Source organism: Excalfactoria chinensis, chromosome 27 (assembly GCF_039878825.1).
Source record: "Excalfactoria chinensis isolate bCotChi1 chromosome 27, bCotChi1.hap2, whole genome shotgun sequence".
Lineage (NCBI taxonomy): Eukaryota > Metazoa > Chordata > Aves > Galliformes > Phasianidae > Excalfactoria > Excalfactoria chinensis.
The window spans coordinates 802238-818753 of record NC_092851.1 but is presented as its reverse complement, the minus strand read 5'-3'; the positions used below and the strand labels follow the sequence as shown (position 1 = coordinate 818753).

General features: G+C 48.0%; 2 protein-coding genes and 1 pseudogene across 2 annotated transcripts; all 3 read left to right on the top strand.

Annotated features, from left to right (window-relative positions):
• Positions 1-708: 708 nt before the first annotated feature.
• On the top strand, positions 709-5933 carry LOC140263017 (myelin-oligodendrocyte glycoprotein-like). Its single transcript, XM_072357750.1, has 5 exons — positions 709-761; positions 4310-4409; positions 4760-5101; positions 5452-5556; positions 5869-5933. The coding sequence occupies exons 2-5, from the start codon at positions 4310-4312 to the stop codon at positions 5931-5933; spliced, it is 612 nt and encodes a 203-aa protein (XP_072213851.1). The 5' UTR covers positions 709-761.
• On the top strand, positions 822-2686 carry LOC140263018 (myelin-oligodendrocyte glycoprotein-like; annotated as a pseudogene).
• A 3913-nt stretch (positions 5934-9846) lies between the features above and the next one.
• LOC140263016 (myelin-oligodendrocyte glycoprotein-like) lies at positions 9847-15668 on the top strand. The gene is made up of 19 exons (XM_072357749.1): positions 9847-9946; positions 10299-10640; positions 11002-11109; positions 11793-11813; positions 12202-12222; positions 12333-12370; positions 12901-12921; positions 13149-13169; positions 13404-13424; positions 13528-13548; positions 13774-13794; positions 14264-14284; positions 14808-14828; positions 14932-14952; positions 15178-15198; positions 15300-15320; positions 15431-15451; positions 15543-15563; positions 15663-15668. Exons 1-19 carry the CDS (start codon positions 9847-9849, stop codon positions 15666-15668), a joined length of 888 nt encoding a protein of 295 aa, XP_072213850.1.
• The last annotated feature ends 848 nt before the right edge of the window (positions 15669-16516 follow it).

The window sequence follows — 16516 nt, the reverse complement described above, 5'->3', positions numbered from 1 at the left end:
CCTTCCCCCCCTACTTAAACTAAAAAACTCCCCATCACTAATCTCTAAAACCATTAAAACTGCCTTCACAATTAGCCTAATCCAAAATACTGCCTTCCTTTACTCAGGCACAGACAGCATCATTACTTACTGAGAATGACAATTCATCCCAAACTTTAAAATCCCATTAACCCTCAAAATAGACCTATATTCCATAATATTTTTCCCGATCGTGTTATTCGTAACCTGATCAATCCTAGAATTCACAACATGATACATAGCCTCTGACCCATTTATCACAAAATTCTTCACCTACCTCCTCACCTTCCTCATCGCCATACTCACACTCACAATTGCAAACAACATATTCCTTCTATTCGTAGGGTGAGAGGGAGTAGGAATTATATCATTCCTCCTCATTGGCTGATGACAAGGATGAGCTAAAGCTAACACAGCAGCCCTTCAAGCTATAATCTATAACCGAATTGTAGACATCGGACTAATCCTAAGCCTAGCATGACTAGCCTCTACATTAAATACCTGAGAAATTCAACAAACCATTTACCCCCATCAAACACCCTCCCTCTCCTCGACCTAATCCTAGCTGACACATGAAAATCAGGCCAATTTGGCCAACACCCCTGACTCCCAGCAGCAATAGAAGGCCCAACCCCAGCATCCAGGCTGCCTCAGCCCCAACAGCGATAGAAAGGCTTCTACTCTCAATAGCTTCTCTTCTCTTTGACCAATCCGTGACTTGATCACGCCTACCCTCCAGCCAGGTGGTGTGAAGCGACGCCCACAACCCGCCCCATCTCGAGGAGGGGGGGTATCCTCCCGCTTCTGCTTGCTCCCCATTCATTCCTCCCATTCCGAGGATGAAGTGAAGGAACGCAGAGGAGGATACATCGGTTGTCGAGGATCTCCTACAGTTTCTTCCTGCATATCCTTCCCATCTTCTTTCCAAATCTTCTTCCCCTTCTTCTCCTTCACCAGCTCCTCCATTTCATTCACAAACTCATTTCCCTGTCTCCTTTTCTCATCGTTTAACCATTTTTTATCCATCTTCTACTCCATCTCCTCCACCATCTCCTTTTCAGTCTCCTTCCTCTCTCTCCTTTCCCCAACTCCTTCCCCCCTCTTCTCCTCCAGCACAGATGGGCTTCACATCGCTCTGCAGTCACCCCAGTTTCTCCCATCCCTGGAGGACCCTCCTGGCTCATCTCGTGTCTCTGCACCTCCTGCACCTGGGATCAGGTAGGGGTCCTGTGGGGCTGCTGTGCCCGGCACAGATGTTGCTGTGGGGTCGGGAAACAGCTGTGGGGTTTTGTTTTCACTTCGGTTCTTTCATGAAACAAGTGATTTTGGGTCCACTTTCTGTCACTTCTCCACCTCCACCACACGTTGTGAGTGGGTTCTCACCCCCAGGAATCCTTCCCCACTCCCTCCTGCTCCCTCTCCAGTGCTTTGATATGGGATGGAGCACACACTGACTAACCCTGTGCCGCTCCATGCCCCCACATTCACACAGCCACCATCTCACCATCTCTCTGTGCTCTTCTCATTGCCCAGCCCAGTTCAGGGTGGTGGCACCAGATGATCACATCACTGCCGGTGGGAAAGGATGTCGTGCTGCACTGTGAGCTGTCCCCACGCAAGAATGCTTGGAGATGCTCAGACATCAAATGGATCCAGCACCGGTCTGCTGGGCTCTTGCACCACTATCGAAATGGATCAGACCTGGAGCAGGTGAAGGAATATAAAGGGAGGACAGAACTGCTCAGGGATGGCCTGTCTGATGGAAACCTGGATCTGTGCATCACTGCAGTGAGCTCCACCGATAGTGGGACATACATCTGTGTTGTGGAAGATGCTGATGGCTATGCAGGGGCTGTGGTGAACCTGGAGGTGTCAGGTCAGTGGCTGGGATGTCAAATGATGGATAGCTGCCTTTGAACGAGCAGCTTTTGGAAGAGGTTTGGGCTGAATTGCCCCATGAGATGCTGGAGTTGCAGTGGGCACAAGGCATGATTTGGGGATGGATCTGCATGGATGAGGTGGTTGGGTTGGGTTTCTGGGTTGGGTATCGTCATGGGAACATGGGAACACAGTGGCTGTGCTCCCTGGCTGCTGATCCTTTTGCTCTGTGAACTTGAAAAGTCTGAGTCTTGCTTTTCCAGTTATGGGAATGAAAATGTGCCCTTATCCTCTTGTTTTGTCCAGACCCCTCTTCCAGATCACCCATCCCTGGAAGGTGGCTCTGGCTCTGGTCATCACACTTCTGGTTGGGTCATCTGTTGTCACCATTATTTTTCTCCATAGAAAGCAAGGTGAGCTGAGAGCAGAGGGGACAGAGAGCAGAGAGGTGTTGTGTAGGGACAGGGATAGTCGGGGTGGTGCTGAGTTCTGCTTCATGGAGCTACACAGGAGGAGGAAGGGGGATTTTTCCTGAGATTCCCATATTGCTCATTAATTAATGTTTGCCTTTCTTTGGGGAATGAAGGAAGGGGTAAAAGGAGAGGATTGGGAGGATAGGAACGTGGCTGGACCGAGGGGCAGGTGGAAAGGCCCAGACCCTCTGGAGTCGTCCCAGCAAATCAAGCTGCCCCACTGACAACCTCTTCCTCTGATTTGTTTTCCAGCAGCACAGAGCAGAAAGCTGAGTGAGTCCTTCCAGCACCTTCCACCACCTTCCAATAACCTTTGAGTATTTATTACATCTTTGTATTATTCCACCTAATAATAATCTTTGAATATTTATTACCAACATTGTATTATTACGCATTAAAATAAGCTTTGATAACTTATTACCGTCTTTTTATTATTCCACCTTAAAATAAGCTTTGAACATCTGTTTCCATCCTTGTATTATTCCACACATCTCAATAGATGGTGACCAGGTACCTGGAACAGCAGATCTGGTTGAGCATGAAGTTACTAAAGCTGATTTAGAGGAGCCGCCTGGGATGGACTCATTACAAACTTGTCCCCACTATGTTCGGCAGCCTCGCTGTCCCCGCACTGGGCTCACCAGTTAAAAATCCTGGACGTATTCATTTTTTGTGTTATGATAGGACAAGTTTAAACTGTCGGATAAACAAGCTCAGGCATTGGGTATATCTGATCCTACCCTCCCAGCTGAATTAGATGTTCATGTTACTCAGGATAGTTTTGGATGGTGCCTTTGGCAACGCCAGAGATCTGTTTGGACACCAAGAAAGAAACAGCAGCCCCAAAGGCTGCTCCTGGCAGTTCAGCCATGTGCTCCTCATCCCTCTGTGCTGATGGTAAACATTAACCAAGAGCTCATCCAACAGCCTGAGGTTTGGGTGGGAGCTGCTGAACCAGCCTGGAGCCTCAAATGCTTCTGGCACACATCCCAGGGGACGGCCCTCCTCCTTTCACTCCCTGCCATTACAGCTCTCCTTCATTAAAGCAATCCAGACTGCATGCACTGAGTGCACCAAGCCATTGCCCTCCTTCCCCACAAACCCTTCTTGGTACCCACAAACCCTTCACCAGGGGAAGAGTGGCTCTGGGGTTGCCACAGGGGCAAAGATTCGATACTTCCTGCATTACTGGTTGGTTAATTACAAATTCTTATTGACCAAAGAAACCATCACACCTTGGGTACGGCTCAGAGCAAGCTCATGGAGCACACCCCATGGCTGTGCCGTGGCAATGCTTCTCCTGGCTCCATGCTGGTGTTGGCTGCAGAGCCCCAGGGCTGTGCATGAAAAAACAGTGGGATGCTGGTGTTCAGAGGTTCCCAACTGTTTGCTCTGTTGCCAAAGGGGTAAAGTTCATCAGAGGGAATTACCACATCCTGGAGCTGGGCAAAGGTAGAAGCTGGGCGTAGCTGTGAGTTTCCTGCAGCTCAGGTGAGGGGTTTCTGTCTCTGTGGGGCTCCTTGTATGGGAAATCCTTTTGGGGTCACCTGCTCTGCCCTGCAGCCTGTGAGGAGCACCGGCACTGCCCAAGGTGGTGCTGGCTGTGCTCATGGAACTTCTGTTTGAGTGACCCCATCCCCTCCTCCACTGCTGGCTGTAACGCTCTGTGCCTTTCTGTTCTCCTACAGTTTCTTCCTGCATATCCTGCCCAAACTTTTCCCCATCTTTATTCCAAATCTTCTTCCCCTTCTTCTCCATCATTTTCTTTGCCAACTTCTTCTCCATTTCATTCACCACCTCATTTCCCTATCTCCTTTTCTCATTGTTTAACCATTTTTTTAAATCCATCTTCTACTCCATCTCCTCCACCATCTCCTTCTCAGTCTCCTTCCTCTCTCTCCTTTCCCTAACTCCTTCCCCCCTCCTCTCCTCCAGCACAGATGGGCTTCACATCGCACTGCAGACACTCCAACTTCTCCCATCCCTGGAGGACCCTCCTGGCTCATCTCGTGGCTCTGCACCTCCTCCATCTGGGATCAGGTAGGGGTCCTGTGGGGCTGCTGTGCCTGGCACAGGTGTTGCTGTGGGGCTTGGAAGCAGCCGTGGGGCAAGTAGTACCCAAGCCCAGCAACCAGCCCTGCTTGAGTTTTGCTTTCACTTCAGTTCTTTCATGAAATGTGTGAATTGGGGTAGAATTTCTGTTTCTCCACCTCCACCGCATGTTGTGAGTGGGTTCCCACCCCAAGGACTCCTTCCCCACTCCCTCCTGCTCCCTCTCCAGTGCTTTGATATGGGATGGAGCACACACCGACTCACCCTGTGCCGCTCCATGTCCCTACATTCACACAGCCACCATCTCACCATCTCTCTGTGCCCTTCTCATTGCCCAGCCCAGTTCAGGGTGGTGGCACCAAATGATCACATCACTGCCAACGTGGGACAGGACGTTGTGCTTCGCTGTCATTTGTCCCCATCCAAGGAGGTTTGGAGCTCAGACATCAGATGGTTCCTACATGGGACTACTGGGCTCGTGCACCACTACCAAAATGGATCAGACCTGGAGCAGATGGAGGAATATAAAGGGAGGACAGAACTGCTCAGGAATGGCCTGTCTGATGGAAACCTGGATCTGCGCATCACTGCAGTGAGCTTGGCTGATAGTGGGTCCTACATCTGTGCTGTGCAAGATGGTGATGCCTATGAAGAAGACATGCTGATCCTGGAGGTGTCAGGTCAGTGGTTGGGGTGTCCATGGATGGAGATATGCCTTTGAAGAAGCAGTCTTTGGTAGAAGTCTGGGTCCAATGGCCCCATGAGTTGGCGCAGGCACATGGTGTGATTTAGGGATGGATCTGCATGGATGAGGTGGTTGGCTTTCTGTGATGGGTTTCTTCATGTCTCAGTGGCTGTGGGCACACGATGCTGAGCTGCTCCTCCACCTGTGCCAAGCCGGGGACGCTGTCATTGTGCGTCACTGCACCCTGGTTGCTGCACCTTGGGGTTCCGTGGTCACCTAAGTTTGAGTCTTGCTTTTCCACTTAAAGGAATGAAAAAGGAACCCTTTTCCTGTTGCTTTTTCCAGATTCCTTTTGTCAGAATGAAGGACCCTGGAAGGTGGCTCTGGTAGTGGTCAGCATACTTCTGGTTGGGTCAGCTTTCTTCAACATTTTTCTCTATAGAAAGCAAGGTGAGCTGAGATCAGAGGGGACGGAGCGCAGGGAGGTGTTGTGCAGGGACAGGGATGGTTAAGTCAGTGCTGAGCTCTGCTCCATGGAGCTACACAGGAGGAGGAAGGGGGATTTTTCCTAAGATTTTTTTGTTGCTCACTTAATAATGTTTGCCTTTCTTTTAGGAACGAAGGAAGGGGTAAAAGGAGAGGATTGGGAGGATAGGAACGTGGCTGGACCGAGGGGCAGGTGGAAAGGTTCAGACCCTCTGGAGTTGTCCCAGCAAACCAAACTGACCCACTGACAACCTCTTCCTCTGATTTGTTTTCCAGCAGCACAGAGCAGAAAGCTGAGTGAGTCCTTCCAGCACCTTCCATCACCTTCCAATAACCTTTGAATATTTATTACATCTTTGTATTATTCCACGTAATAATAATCTTTGAATATTTATTAGCAACACTGTATTATTATGCATTAAAATAAGCTTTGATAACTTATTACCGTCTTTTCATTATTCCACCTTAAAATAAGCTTTGAACATCTGTTTCCATCCTTGTATTATTCCACATATCTCAATAAATGGCGACCAGGTACCTGGAACAACAGATCTGGTTCAGAATGAAGTTACTAAAGATGATTTAGAGGAGCCTCCTGGGATGGACTCATTACAAACTTGTCCTATCATAACACAAAAAATAAAAAAGGTCCAAGATCGACCAGCAGGGGCTGCCTCCTGATCAGTGGTCACACACTTCCATATGATGGACCGCCCATATACGGCCACTGAATTGATGGACTTAGTCCAGCGTTTCAGACAAAGGCCACGGGTGAGTGTATCAGTTTGGTTACTACGTCTATGGGACTTAGGCGCTGAGGGTGTAACAGTTAGTGGACCTGAAGTCTCTGAATTGGCAACAGTAACTATCCATCCTGCCCTTAGGCAGAGGTTGTATGCAGGGACCCAGTTCCCTGATGAAAACCACTCTCTTGTAGATCGGCTAATGGCTGCCTGCCGCATGGTCTGGCCAAACAAGACCGATATGCCGGTAAATACAGGTGTATGGTCTTCTATGGAGGACCTTCAAAATTACATTAGGGAATTAGGCATGAGGGAAGCCATCTATGAGGAAGCGTTTAATAGCCCCGACATGGTAAGATTCTCGTCGGGGATGAAAGACCTAATTTTACAACAGGCTCCCTCGCATATGTATGGAACACTAGTTTCCATACTAAATCCGTTAGTAGCATCAGAAGCAGTGGTTCAACAGGCAGCCCAACTGGCAGACGATTTGGGGTGACAGAAAGCCTGCAAACCAAGCGTAATATTTGAGTGGTAGAAGAGGCTGAGGTTTTACCAGTAATTAAAACTAGAAGACCGGCCCCATGAACCCCTCAATTGGGACCCATAAGAATGTCCCAGAAACAAATGTTCAATGACCTCCTCCGGGCAGGCGTTCAATTTGTGAAAATTGACTGTCAGCCCAAACATGTTCTCCTTGGGCTGTGGAAACAACTGAAGAATGAACAAAAGTTCCAAAACTACCCTAGAAATCCGAGGGTAAGAATTATTGAGCAACAGCTGACGGTAACCTGGAATCTAGAGGACTTCATTGTTCCGAATAGGAAAAAGAGGCTGCCTCAAGTGTCTCGGGCCTCGATGCCTGAGACATCAGAGGTAAAAGATTTGAGTCTGGCCCAATTCATGGCGTGATGAGGGACGTCAGTCCCCCTAGGGCCTCCAGATGAGACCAGAGACCCTACATAGAAGTAACAATATATTGGTCCTAAAGGAACGTTCAAGAGGTTATGGCTGTAGTTGATACTGGGGCAGAGACATCTATAATATACGGAGATCTGACAAAATGTAGAGGTGAAAGAGTGATGACTGGAGGTTCTGGGGGACAGACCATTCCAGTCACCCAAACCTGCTTAAAATTGGGGGTTGTGCGTCTCCCACTACGGGAATAATAAGGTATCTATTGCCCCAGTTCTAGAATATACATTGGGAATAGATATCTTCCCAGTTCCAGAATATATATTGGGAATAGATATCTTGTGGGGTCTGACTCTCCACACAACCGTGGGAGAGTTCAGACTCCGACAAAGATGTATTAGTATCCAGGCGATACCGACAATATTGAAAGGCCGTGGAAAACATGAGCCTATTTGTCTGCCAAAGCCATGCTGGATCACTAATGTGAAACAGTATAGACTCCTGGGTGGGCAAGAGGAAATAACGAAAACGGTGCAGGAAGTAGAAAGAGTGGGTATTATAAGGCCTGCACATAGCCCATGCAATTCCCCAATATGGCCAGTGCAAAAGTCGGTTAGAACATGAAGAATGACAGTAGATTATAGGGAACTGAATAAGTCCACACCACCTATTCATGCGGCCGTACCCAATTTTGCCTCCCTAATGGACACACTAAGTAGAGAAATTAAAATATACCATTGTGTCCTAGATTTAGCAAATGCATTCTTCAGTATTCTGATAAGTGAAGAATCACAAGACCAGTTTGCATTTACATGGGAGGGCAGGCAGTGGACTTTTCAGGTCCTACCACAAGGGTATGTGCACTCTCACACCTATTGTCATAACTTGGTGGTGTGTGATCTGGCTAAATGGGAGAAACCCGATAACGTCAATTTATATCATTATATTGACGACCTCCTGTTGACATCCAACTTATTAGAGGCAGTGGGACAAGCAGCAGATTTGTTAACAGCTTATCAGCAGAAAAGAGAACCGGCTATAAACCCGCAGAAGTGCAAGGTCCAGGGTTATCCCTGAAATTCCTGGGAGTAGTTTGGTCTGGGAAAACCAAAGTACGACCCAGGGGAGTCATAGATAAAGTGTAGGTGTTTCCAGTCCCTACGACATCAAAGCAGCTGCAAGAATTCTTGGGTATAATGGGGTATTGGCGCTCCTTTATAACTCATTTAGCTCAGCTATTGAGGCCATTGTAGAAACTTACAAAGGGGCAATCATGGGATTGGGGGAAGGTAGAACATGATGCTTTCCAACAGGCAAAACTGGCGGTTAAACAAGCTCAGGCATTGGGTATATCTGATCCTACCCTCCCAGCTGAATTAGATGTTCATGTCACTCAGGACGGTTTTGGCTGGGGCCTTTGGCAACGCCAGAGTTCTGTTTGGACACCAAGAAAGAAACAGCAGCCCCAAGGCTGCTCCTGGCAGTTCAGCCATGTGCTCCTCATCCCGCTGTGCTGATGGTAACCATTAACCAAGAGCTCATCCAGCTGCCTGAGGTTTGGGTGGGAGTTGCTGAACCAGCCTGGAGCCTAAAATGCTTCCAGCACACATCCCAGGGGACGGCCCTCCTCCTTTCATGACCTGCCATTACAGCTCTCCTTCATTAAAGCAATCCAGACTGCATGCACTGAGTGCACCAAGCCATTGCCTACCTTCCCCACAAACCCTTCTTGGTCCCCACAAACCCTTCACCAGGGGAAGATTGATTCTGGTTCTGCCACAGGGGCAAAGATCTGATACTTCCTGCATTAATGGTTGGTTAATTACAAATTCTCATTGACCAAAGAAAATATCACAACTTTGGGACGGCTCAGAGCAAGCTCATGGAGTGCAGTCCACAGCTGTGCCATGGCAATGCTTCTCATGGCTCCATGCTGCTGGTGGTGGCTGCAGAGCCCCAGGGCTGTACATGGAGCTGCAATGGGAGGTTGGGGTTCAGAGTTCCCCAGCTGTCTGCCCCATTGCCAAAGGGGTAAAGTTCCCCTGAATTAATTATTGCAATCTGGAACTGGGCAAAGGTAGTAGGTTGGCACAGGCAGATGCTGGGCAAAGGTAGAAACCGGGTGTAGCTGTGAGTTTCCTGCAGCTCAGGTGAGGGGTTTCTGTCTCTGTGGGGCTCCTTGTAGGGGAAATCCTTTTGGGGTCACCTGCTTTGCCCTGCAGCCTGTGAGGAGCACCGGCACTGCCCAAGGCGGTGCTGGCTGTGCTCATGGAACTCGTGTTTGAGTGACCCCATCCCCTCCTTCACTGCTGGCGGTAACCCTCGGAGCCTTTCTGTTCTCCTACAGCTTCTTCCTGCATATCCTTCCCAAAATTTTGCCCATCTTCTTTCCAAATCTTCTTTCTCTTCTTCTCCATCATCTCCTTCACCAACTCCTTCTCCATTTCATTCACCACCTCATTTCCGTGTCTCCTTTTCTTATTGTTTAACTGTTTTTAATCCATCTTCTTCTCCATCTCCTCCACCAGCTCCTTCTCAGTCTCCTTCCTCTCTCTCCTTTCCCCAACTCCTTCCCCCCTCCTCTCCTCCAGCACAGATGGGCTTCACATCGCGCTGCAGCCATGGCACTTTCACCCTCTCATGGAGGACCCTCCTGGCTCATCTTATGACTCTGCAGCTCCTCCATCTGGTATCAGGTAGGGGTCCTGTGGGGATGCTGTGCCAGACACAGGTGTTGCTGTGGGGGCAGGGAGTGGCCCTGGGTAAGGGGGACCCAATCCCAGCACCCAGCCCTGCTTGGGTTTCTCTTTCACTTCAGTTCTTTCATGAAATGTGTGATTTTCGGTAGAATTTCTGTCTCTTCTCCACCTCCATCACACATTGTGAGTGGGCTCCCACCCCCAGGAATCCTTCCCCACTCCCTCCTGCTCCCTCTCCAGTGCTTTGACATGGGATGGAGCACACACCCACTCACCCTGTGCCGCTCCATGTCCCCACGTTCACACAGCCACCATCTCACCATCTCTCTGTGCCCTTCTCATTGCACAGCCCAGTTCAGGGTGGTGGCACCAAACCTGCATGTCACTGCCTACGTGGGACAGGACATTGTGCTGCACTGCCAGTTGTCCCCTTGCATGGATGCTTGGAGCTCAGACATCAGATGGATCCAGCACAGGTCTGCTGGTCTCGTGCACCACTACCAAAATGGATTGGACCTGGAGCAGATGGAGGAATACAATGGGAGGACAGAACTGCTCAGGAATGGCCTGTCTGATGGAAACCTGGATCTGCGCATCACTGCAGTGAGCTCCTCTGACAGTGGCACATATAGCTGTGTTGTGCAAGATGGTGATGCCTATGCAGAAGCTTTGCTGAACCTGGAGGTGTCAGGTCAGTGGATGGGGTGTCCACCGATGGAGAGCTTCTTTTGAAAGAGCAGCCTTTGGAAGAGGTCTGGGCTGAATTGCCTCATGGATTGCCAGAGATGAAGCGGGCGCATCGTGTGATTAGGGGATGGATCTTCATGGATGAGTTGGTTGGGTTGGGTTTCTGGGATGGGTTTCTTCGTGTCTCAGTGGCAGTGGCACATGATGCTGAGCTTCTCCTCCACCTGCGCCAAGCTGGGGAAGTTGCCATTGTGTGTTACTGCTCCCTGGTTGCTGCCCCTTTGGGTTCCCTGATCTCCCAATGCTGTCTTGCTTTTCCATTTATGGGAATGTAAAAGGAACCTAAGTCCTGAGGTTTTTTCCAGATCCATTTTCCCAGATCACCCATCCCTGGAAGGTGGCTCTGGCTCTGGTCGTCACACTTCTGGTTGGGTCATCTGTTGTCATCATTGTTTTTCTCCATAGAAAGCAAGGTGAGCTGAGAGCAGAGGGGACGGAGCACAGGAAGGTGTTGTGCAGGGACAGGGATGGTTGGGGTGGTGCTGAGCTCTGCTCCATGGAGCTACACAGGAGGAGGAAGGGGGACTTTTCCTAAGATTCCCATATTGCTTATTAAATAATATTTGCCTTTCTTTTGGGAGTGAAAAAAATGGAAAAAGGAAAGGGGTATGGGTGAAGATAGGAATGTGGCTGGACCGTGGTGCATGTGGAAAGGTCCAGACGTTTTGGTGTCATCCCAACAAACCAAGCTGTTCTGCTGACCACCTCTTCCTCTGCTTTGTTTTCCAGTGGCACAGAGCAGAAAGCTGAGTGAGTCCTTCCATCCCCTTCCACCACCAAAGTCCCTTTAATGGAACTGATAGAAGACTGCAGAGTGCTGGATTTATGCCATGGGATCTTTGGGGACTTGGGATGTGTTGGGGCAATTATGATGTATTGGTGCTATAAGACGCACTGGGGTAATGGGATGTGTTGATCTGGATTGATCCACATGTAGAACTCTTGTTCCTTCCTATTGGTTAAATTCATTCTTGGAATGTGAATTCTCATTGGCCGCTTCCCAGAACAAAAACATCTGGGTTGTGCACATGGCAGCAGCCATGGGATCAGAAGTGGTCTCCTCTGACCATGCATTTCTTTTGCTTTCATTTTGCAGAGAGAAAAAACGCACAGCTGGGTAAGTCTCCTTCCCCATACTGAGGGAATTTGGGGTCTCCCCATGGCATCAGCCATGGGATGGGCATCCGCCCCCTCTTACCAAGCACTGCTTTTCTCTTTTTTTTTTTTTTTTTTTTTTTTTCCAGTGGAACAATCTGAAAGAATGGGTGAGTTTTATTTGTCAAACCAAAGAACTTCGAGTCTTCCTATGGGAAGCTGTTCTCTCTGACCATATGCAGCCATCATGCTTGTTTTTTCCTTCCTATTGGCTTAATTCCTTCTTGGGACCCAAGTGGTCATTTGGCCACTTCCCAGAACAAAACAATTTGGGGTCTGGGCATGGCAGCAGCCATGGGATGAGAAGCTGTTTTCTCTGACTGTGCATTTCTTTTGCTTCCATTTTGCAGAGAAAAAAGATGCAGAGTTGGGTAAGTCTCCTTCCCCAAAGTGAGGGAATCCATGGTCTCTCCATGGCATCAGCTGTGGTTTGAGCAGCTGCCCCAACTGACCATGCACTGCTCTGCTCTTTCTTTTCCAGCCCAAATAATTGCGATATTTGGTGAGTCTTCACCATTTGTGAGTCTTCACAAATTCATTTTCTGGGATCCAAGTGGTCATCTGGCCACTCAGCAGAACAATAAGATTTGGTGTCTGAGTATGGGAGCAGCCATGGGATGAGGATGTATTCCCTTTGACTGTGCTTTTCCTTTGCTTCTATTTCACAGAGAGAAAACATGCAGCATTTTGTAAGTGTCCTTCCCCAGTCAGAAGGAAACCAGGGTCTCCCCATGGCATCAGCCAGGTGATAAGCAGCTGACCATGCACTGCCCTTCTCTTTCCTTACCACTGGAACAAGCTGTGGCATCGGGTGAGTCTCCCTCCCAATCTTTTTATTCTTTTTAAAATGCTCTTATTCTGGGAGCTGTGGGATGAGCTGTTCCTCTCATCATGCATTCTTTCTGCTTTTCTTTACAGAGGAAAGGAATGCAAGGTTGGGTGAGTTTCTCTCCCCAAACCATAGAGATTTGGAGTCCTCCCACAGGATCAGCCATGGGATGATCATCTGACCATTCCCATCATGTGTTTCTTTCTTGTTTCTTTTGTAGAGAAAGAAGCTGAAAAATTGGGTGAGTTCTCCCTCCCATATTAAAAAACAAAGGGGTTTGCATGTGGGAGTTGTGGGATGTCATTCCTCATTATGTGTTTATTTTCTTTATTTTCTGCAGAAAAAGAGAATTCATCACTGAGTAAGTCGTAGTCATGAATCTGAGGGAATCTGGGGTCTTCCCAAGGGGTTGCATATGGGATGACAAATCCCCTCTGACCATGCACTGCTTTTGTCTTTCTTTTTCAGAGCAACAGTGTGAAGAGATGGGTGAGTCTCCCCTCCCATACAAAAAACATTGGGGTCTTCCTGTGTGAGCTGTGGATGAGATGTTCCTCTCATCATGCACTGTTTCTGCTTTTCCTTTGGAGATGAAGGCTGAAGACCTGAGCAAATCTCTCACCCTACAATGAAGGAATGTGGGGTCTTCCCATGAGATCAGCCATGGGATGATTATCTCACCCTTCTCATCATTATATTCTTAATTACTTGTTTCTTTTGCAGACAAACACGCAGCAGAACTGGGTGAGTCCTCACTCCCAAGTTAAAAAGAAAGGTGGCCTGCCTGCGTGAGCTGTGGGATGAGCAGTTCCCCTCATCATGAGTTGCTTTTCTCTTTCTTTTCCAGTGGAACAATGTGAAGCAGTGGGTGAGTCTTCTTCCCCAAACCAAAGCAATTTAAGGTTTCCATGGGATGACAAGCTGTCCCACCTCACTGTGTGGTGCTTTTTCTTTCTTTTCTGCAGAGAAAGGGAATTCATCACTGAGTAAGTTGCAGTCATTGAACTGAGTGTATCTGGGGTCTTCCCAAGGGGCTTCATATGGGATGACAAATCTCCTCTGACCTTGCACTGCTTTTGTCTTTCTTTTCCAGAGAAAGAATGTGAACAGACGGGTGAGTCTCCCCTCCCAAGTTAAAAACATTGGGGTCTTCCTATGGGAGCTTTGGATGAGATGTTCCTCTCATCATGCACCATTTCTGCTTTTCCTTTGCAGGTTCAAGTGCTGCAGATCTGAGTAAGTCTCCCTGTCTACACGAATTTTGGCTCTTCCAACAGGATCAGCCATAGGATGATCGTCTGACTCATGCATTTCTTATTTGTTCCTTTTCCAGAGAAACTGGCTGCAAAACTGAGTGAGTTTCCCACTCAAATTAAAAGAAAAAATGGTCTCTGCCTGTGTGAGCTGTGGGATGATGGGATGATGCTCTCATTGTGTGTTGCATTTCTCTTTCTATTCCAGTGAAACTCCATGAAAAAATGGGTAAGCCACATGTCCCAAATTAAAACCTCGGGGTCCTCCTACGAGAGCTGTGGGATGAGATGTTCCTCTCATCACGCACTGTTTTCCTCTATGCTTTACAGTGGAACAAACTGAAGCAGCGGGTGAGTCTTCTTCCCAAACCAAAGGAATATGGGTTTTCCTATGGGATGACAAGCTGTCCCAACTCATCACGCAGTGATTTTTCTCTCTCTTTCTCTTTTTGTTTTCTTATGTTTTGTTTCGTTTTCCAGAGGATCATAAATCAGAGCTGAGTAAGTTGCAGTCACTAAACTGAGGGAATTTGGGGTCTTCCCATGGGATCAACCATGGGATGATCATCTGACCCTTCCCATCATGTGTTTCTTATTTGTTTCTATGGCAGAGAAACTGGCTGGAAAACTGGGTGAGTCTCCCCTCCTAAATTAAAAACAAAGGGGTTCTGCCTTTGTGAGCTGTGGGATGAGATGCCCCTCTCATCACGCGCCATTTCTGCTTTTTCTTTGCAGATTCAAGAGCCGAAGACCTGAGTAAGTCCCCCACAAATTGTAGAATAAAGGAATTTACAATCTTCCCATGAGATCAGACATGGGATGATCATCTGGCCCTCCTCATCATGATATTCTTAATTACTTGTTTCTTTTGCAGACAAACACGCAGCAGAACTGGGTGAGTCCTCACTCCCAAGTTAAAAAGAAAGGTGGCCTGCCTGCGTGAGCTGTGGGATGAGCAGTTCCCCTCATCATGAGTTGCTTTTCTCTTTCTTTTCCAGTGGAACAATGTGAAGCAGTGGGTGAGTCTTCTTCCCCAAACCAAAGCTATACGAGGTTTCCATGGGATGACAAGCTGTCCCACCTCATTGTGTGGTGCTTTTTCTTTCTTTTCTGCAGAGAAAGGGAATTCAGTGCTGAGTAAGTTGCAGTCATTGAACTGATGGAACTTGGGGTCTTCCCAAGGGGCTGCAGATGGGATGAAAAATCCCCTCTGACCATGCGCTGCTTTTGTCTTTCTTTTCCAGAAAAAAAATGTCAAGAGATGGGTGAGTCTCCCCTCCCCACTTAAAAACATTGGGGTCTTCCTGTGTGAGCTGTGGATGAGATGTTCCTCTCATCATGCACCTTTTCTGCTTTTCCTTTGCAGAGAGAAGAAACGCAAATTTTGGTGAGTATCTTTTACTACACAGAAGGAATTTGGGGTCTTCGCACGGGATCAGCCATGGGATGATCATCTGACCCTTCTCATCATGCATTTCTTATTTGCTTCTTTTGCAGTTAAACCAGTTGCACAACTGGGTGAGTCCTCCCCCCTAAACTGTGTCTGCCTGTGTGAGCTGTGCGATGAGATGTTCCTCCATTGCGTGTTACTATTCTCTTTCCTTTCCAGTTAAACAGTATGAAGAGATGGGTGAGTCTCCCTATGTAAATTAAAGCTGCTGAGGTACGCCTGTGTGAGCTGTGGAATGAGATGTTCCTCTCATCATGCATTTCTGCTTTTCCTTTGCAGGGATGACAAACACAAAGAAGGGTGAGTCTCCCTTCCTGAACCAAACAGATCTGGGGTCTTTTCATGGCATCAACCATGGGGTGATAACCTGAGCCTTCTCTTCATGCGTTGTTTATGTGCTTCTCTAGAAAAACACTTTGTAGAACATGGTGAGTCTTCCTTCCTCCCAGCCCCCGCAAAAAACCACAGGGGTATTCTGAACTGGGGATGAGATGTTCCCCCCATCATGGACTGCTTTTCTTATCCCTATACACTAGAACGAACTGAAGGATCAGGTAAGTCTGCTCCTCTGAACCAAAGGAATATGCAGTTTCCTACAGGATGACAAGCTGTACCATCTCAACACTTGTTACTTTTCTCCTTCTTTTCCATTGGTATAAACTGAAGAATTGGGTGAGTCTTCCCCAACCCAAAGTAATGTGGGGTTTCCCATGGGATGACAGGCTGTCCCACCTCAGCATCCGTTGCTTTTCTCTTTATTCTCCAGAAGAACCATCCACAAGAGGACTGGGAGATGAGCCATGCCTATCAGTAACCACAGGATTTCAGCTTCATGGACCACAGATTACACAGGATACCGAACCCATGATAAGTCCAAGCCAGCAAGGAAACCCACAGCAGGACCAAGAGGAGCCACTGTTTGTATTGATTGAGAACCCTGCAGTTCTGTGAGCCAAAGCTGCCCCAGGAAGCACTGAGCTGAGGATGTGCGACCTCCAACTCAAATCCAATGGCAATAAAATAACCAAAGATAGGAAGAATACAGGAGGAAGACAGATAGCCTGGATTAGATGCATACACATTGGGAAATAGTGTGATCATGTATCAGGGGTAGGGGAATCCAGTGAATACAT

Excerpts from the sequence above, each read along its gene's own strand:
- LOC140263017 (XM_072357750.1), top strand. The coding sequence starts at position 4,310 with ATGGGCTTCACATCGCACTGCAGACACTCCAACTTCTCCCATCCCTGG. Across the intron at positions 5,102-5,451 it reads GCTGATCCTGGAGGTGTCAG|ATTCCTTTTGTCAGAATGAA; the intron begins GTCAGTGGTTGG and ends TGCTTTTTCCAG. Across the intron at positions 5,557-5,868 it reads TTTTCTCTATAGAAAGCAAG|CAGCACAGAGCAGAAAGCTG; the intron begins GTGAGCTGAGAT and ends TTTGTTTTCCAG.
- LOC140263016 (XM_072357749.1), top strand. The coding sequence starts at position 9,847 with ATGGGCTTCACATCGCGCTGCAGCCATGGCACTTTCACCCTCTCATGG. Across the intron at positions 12,922-13,148 it reads GAAAGAAGCTGAAAAATTGG|AGCAACAGTGTGAAGAGATG; the intron begins GTGAGTTCTCCC and ends TTTCTTTTTCAG. Across the intron at positions 13,170-13,403 it reads GCAACAGTGTGAAGAGATGG|ACAAACACGCAGCAGAACTG; the intron begins GTGAGTCTCCCC and ends TTTCTTTTGCAG.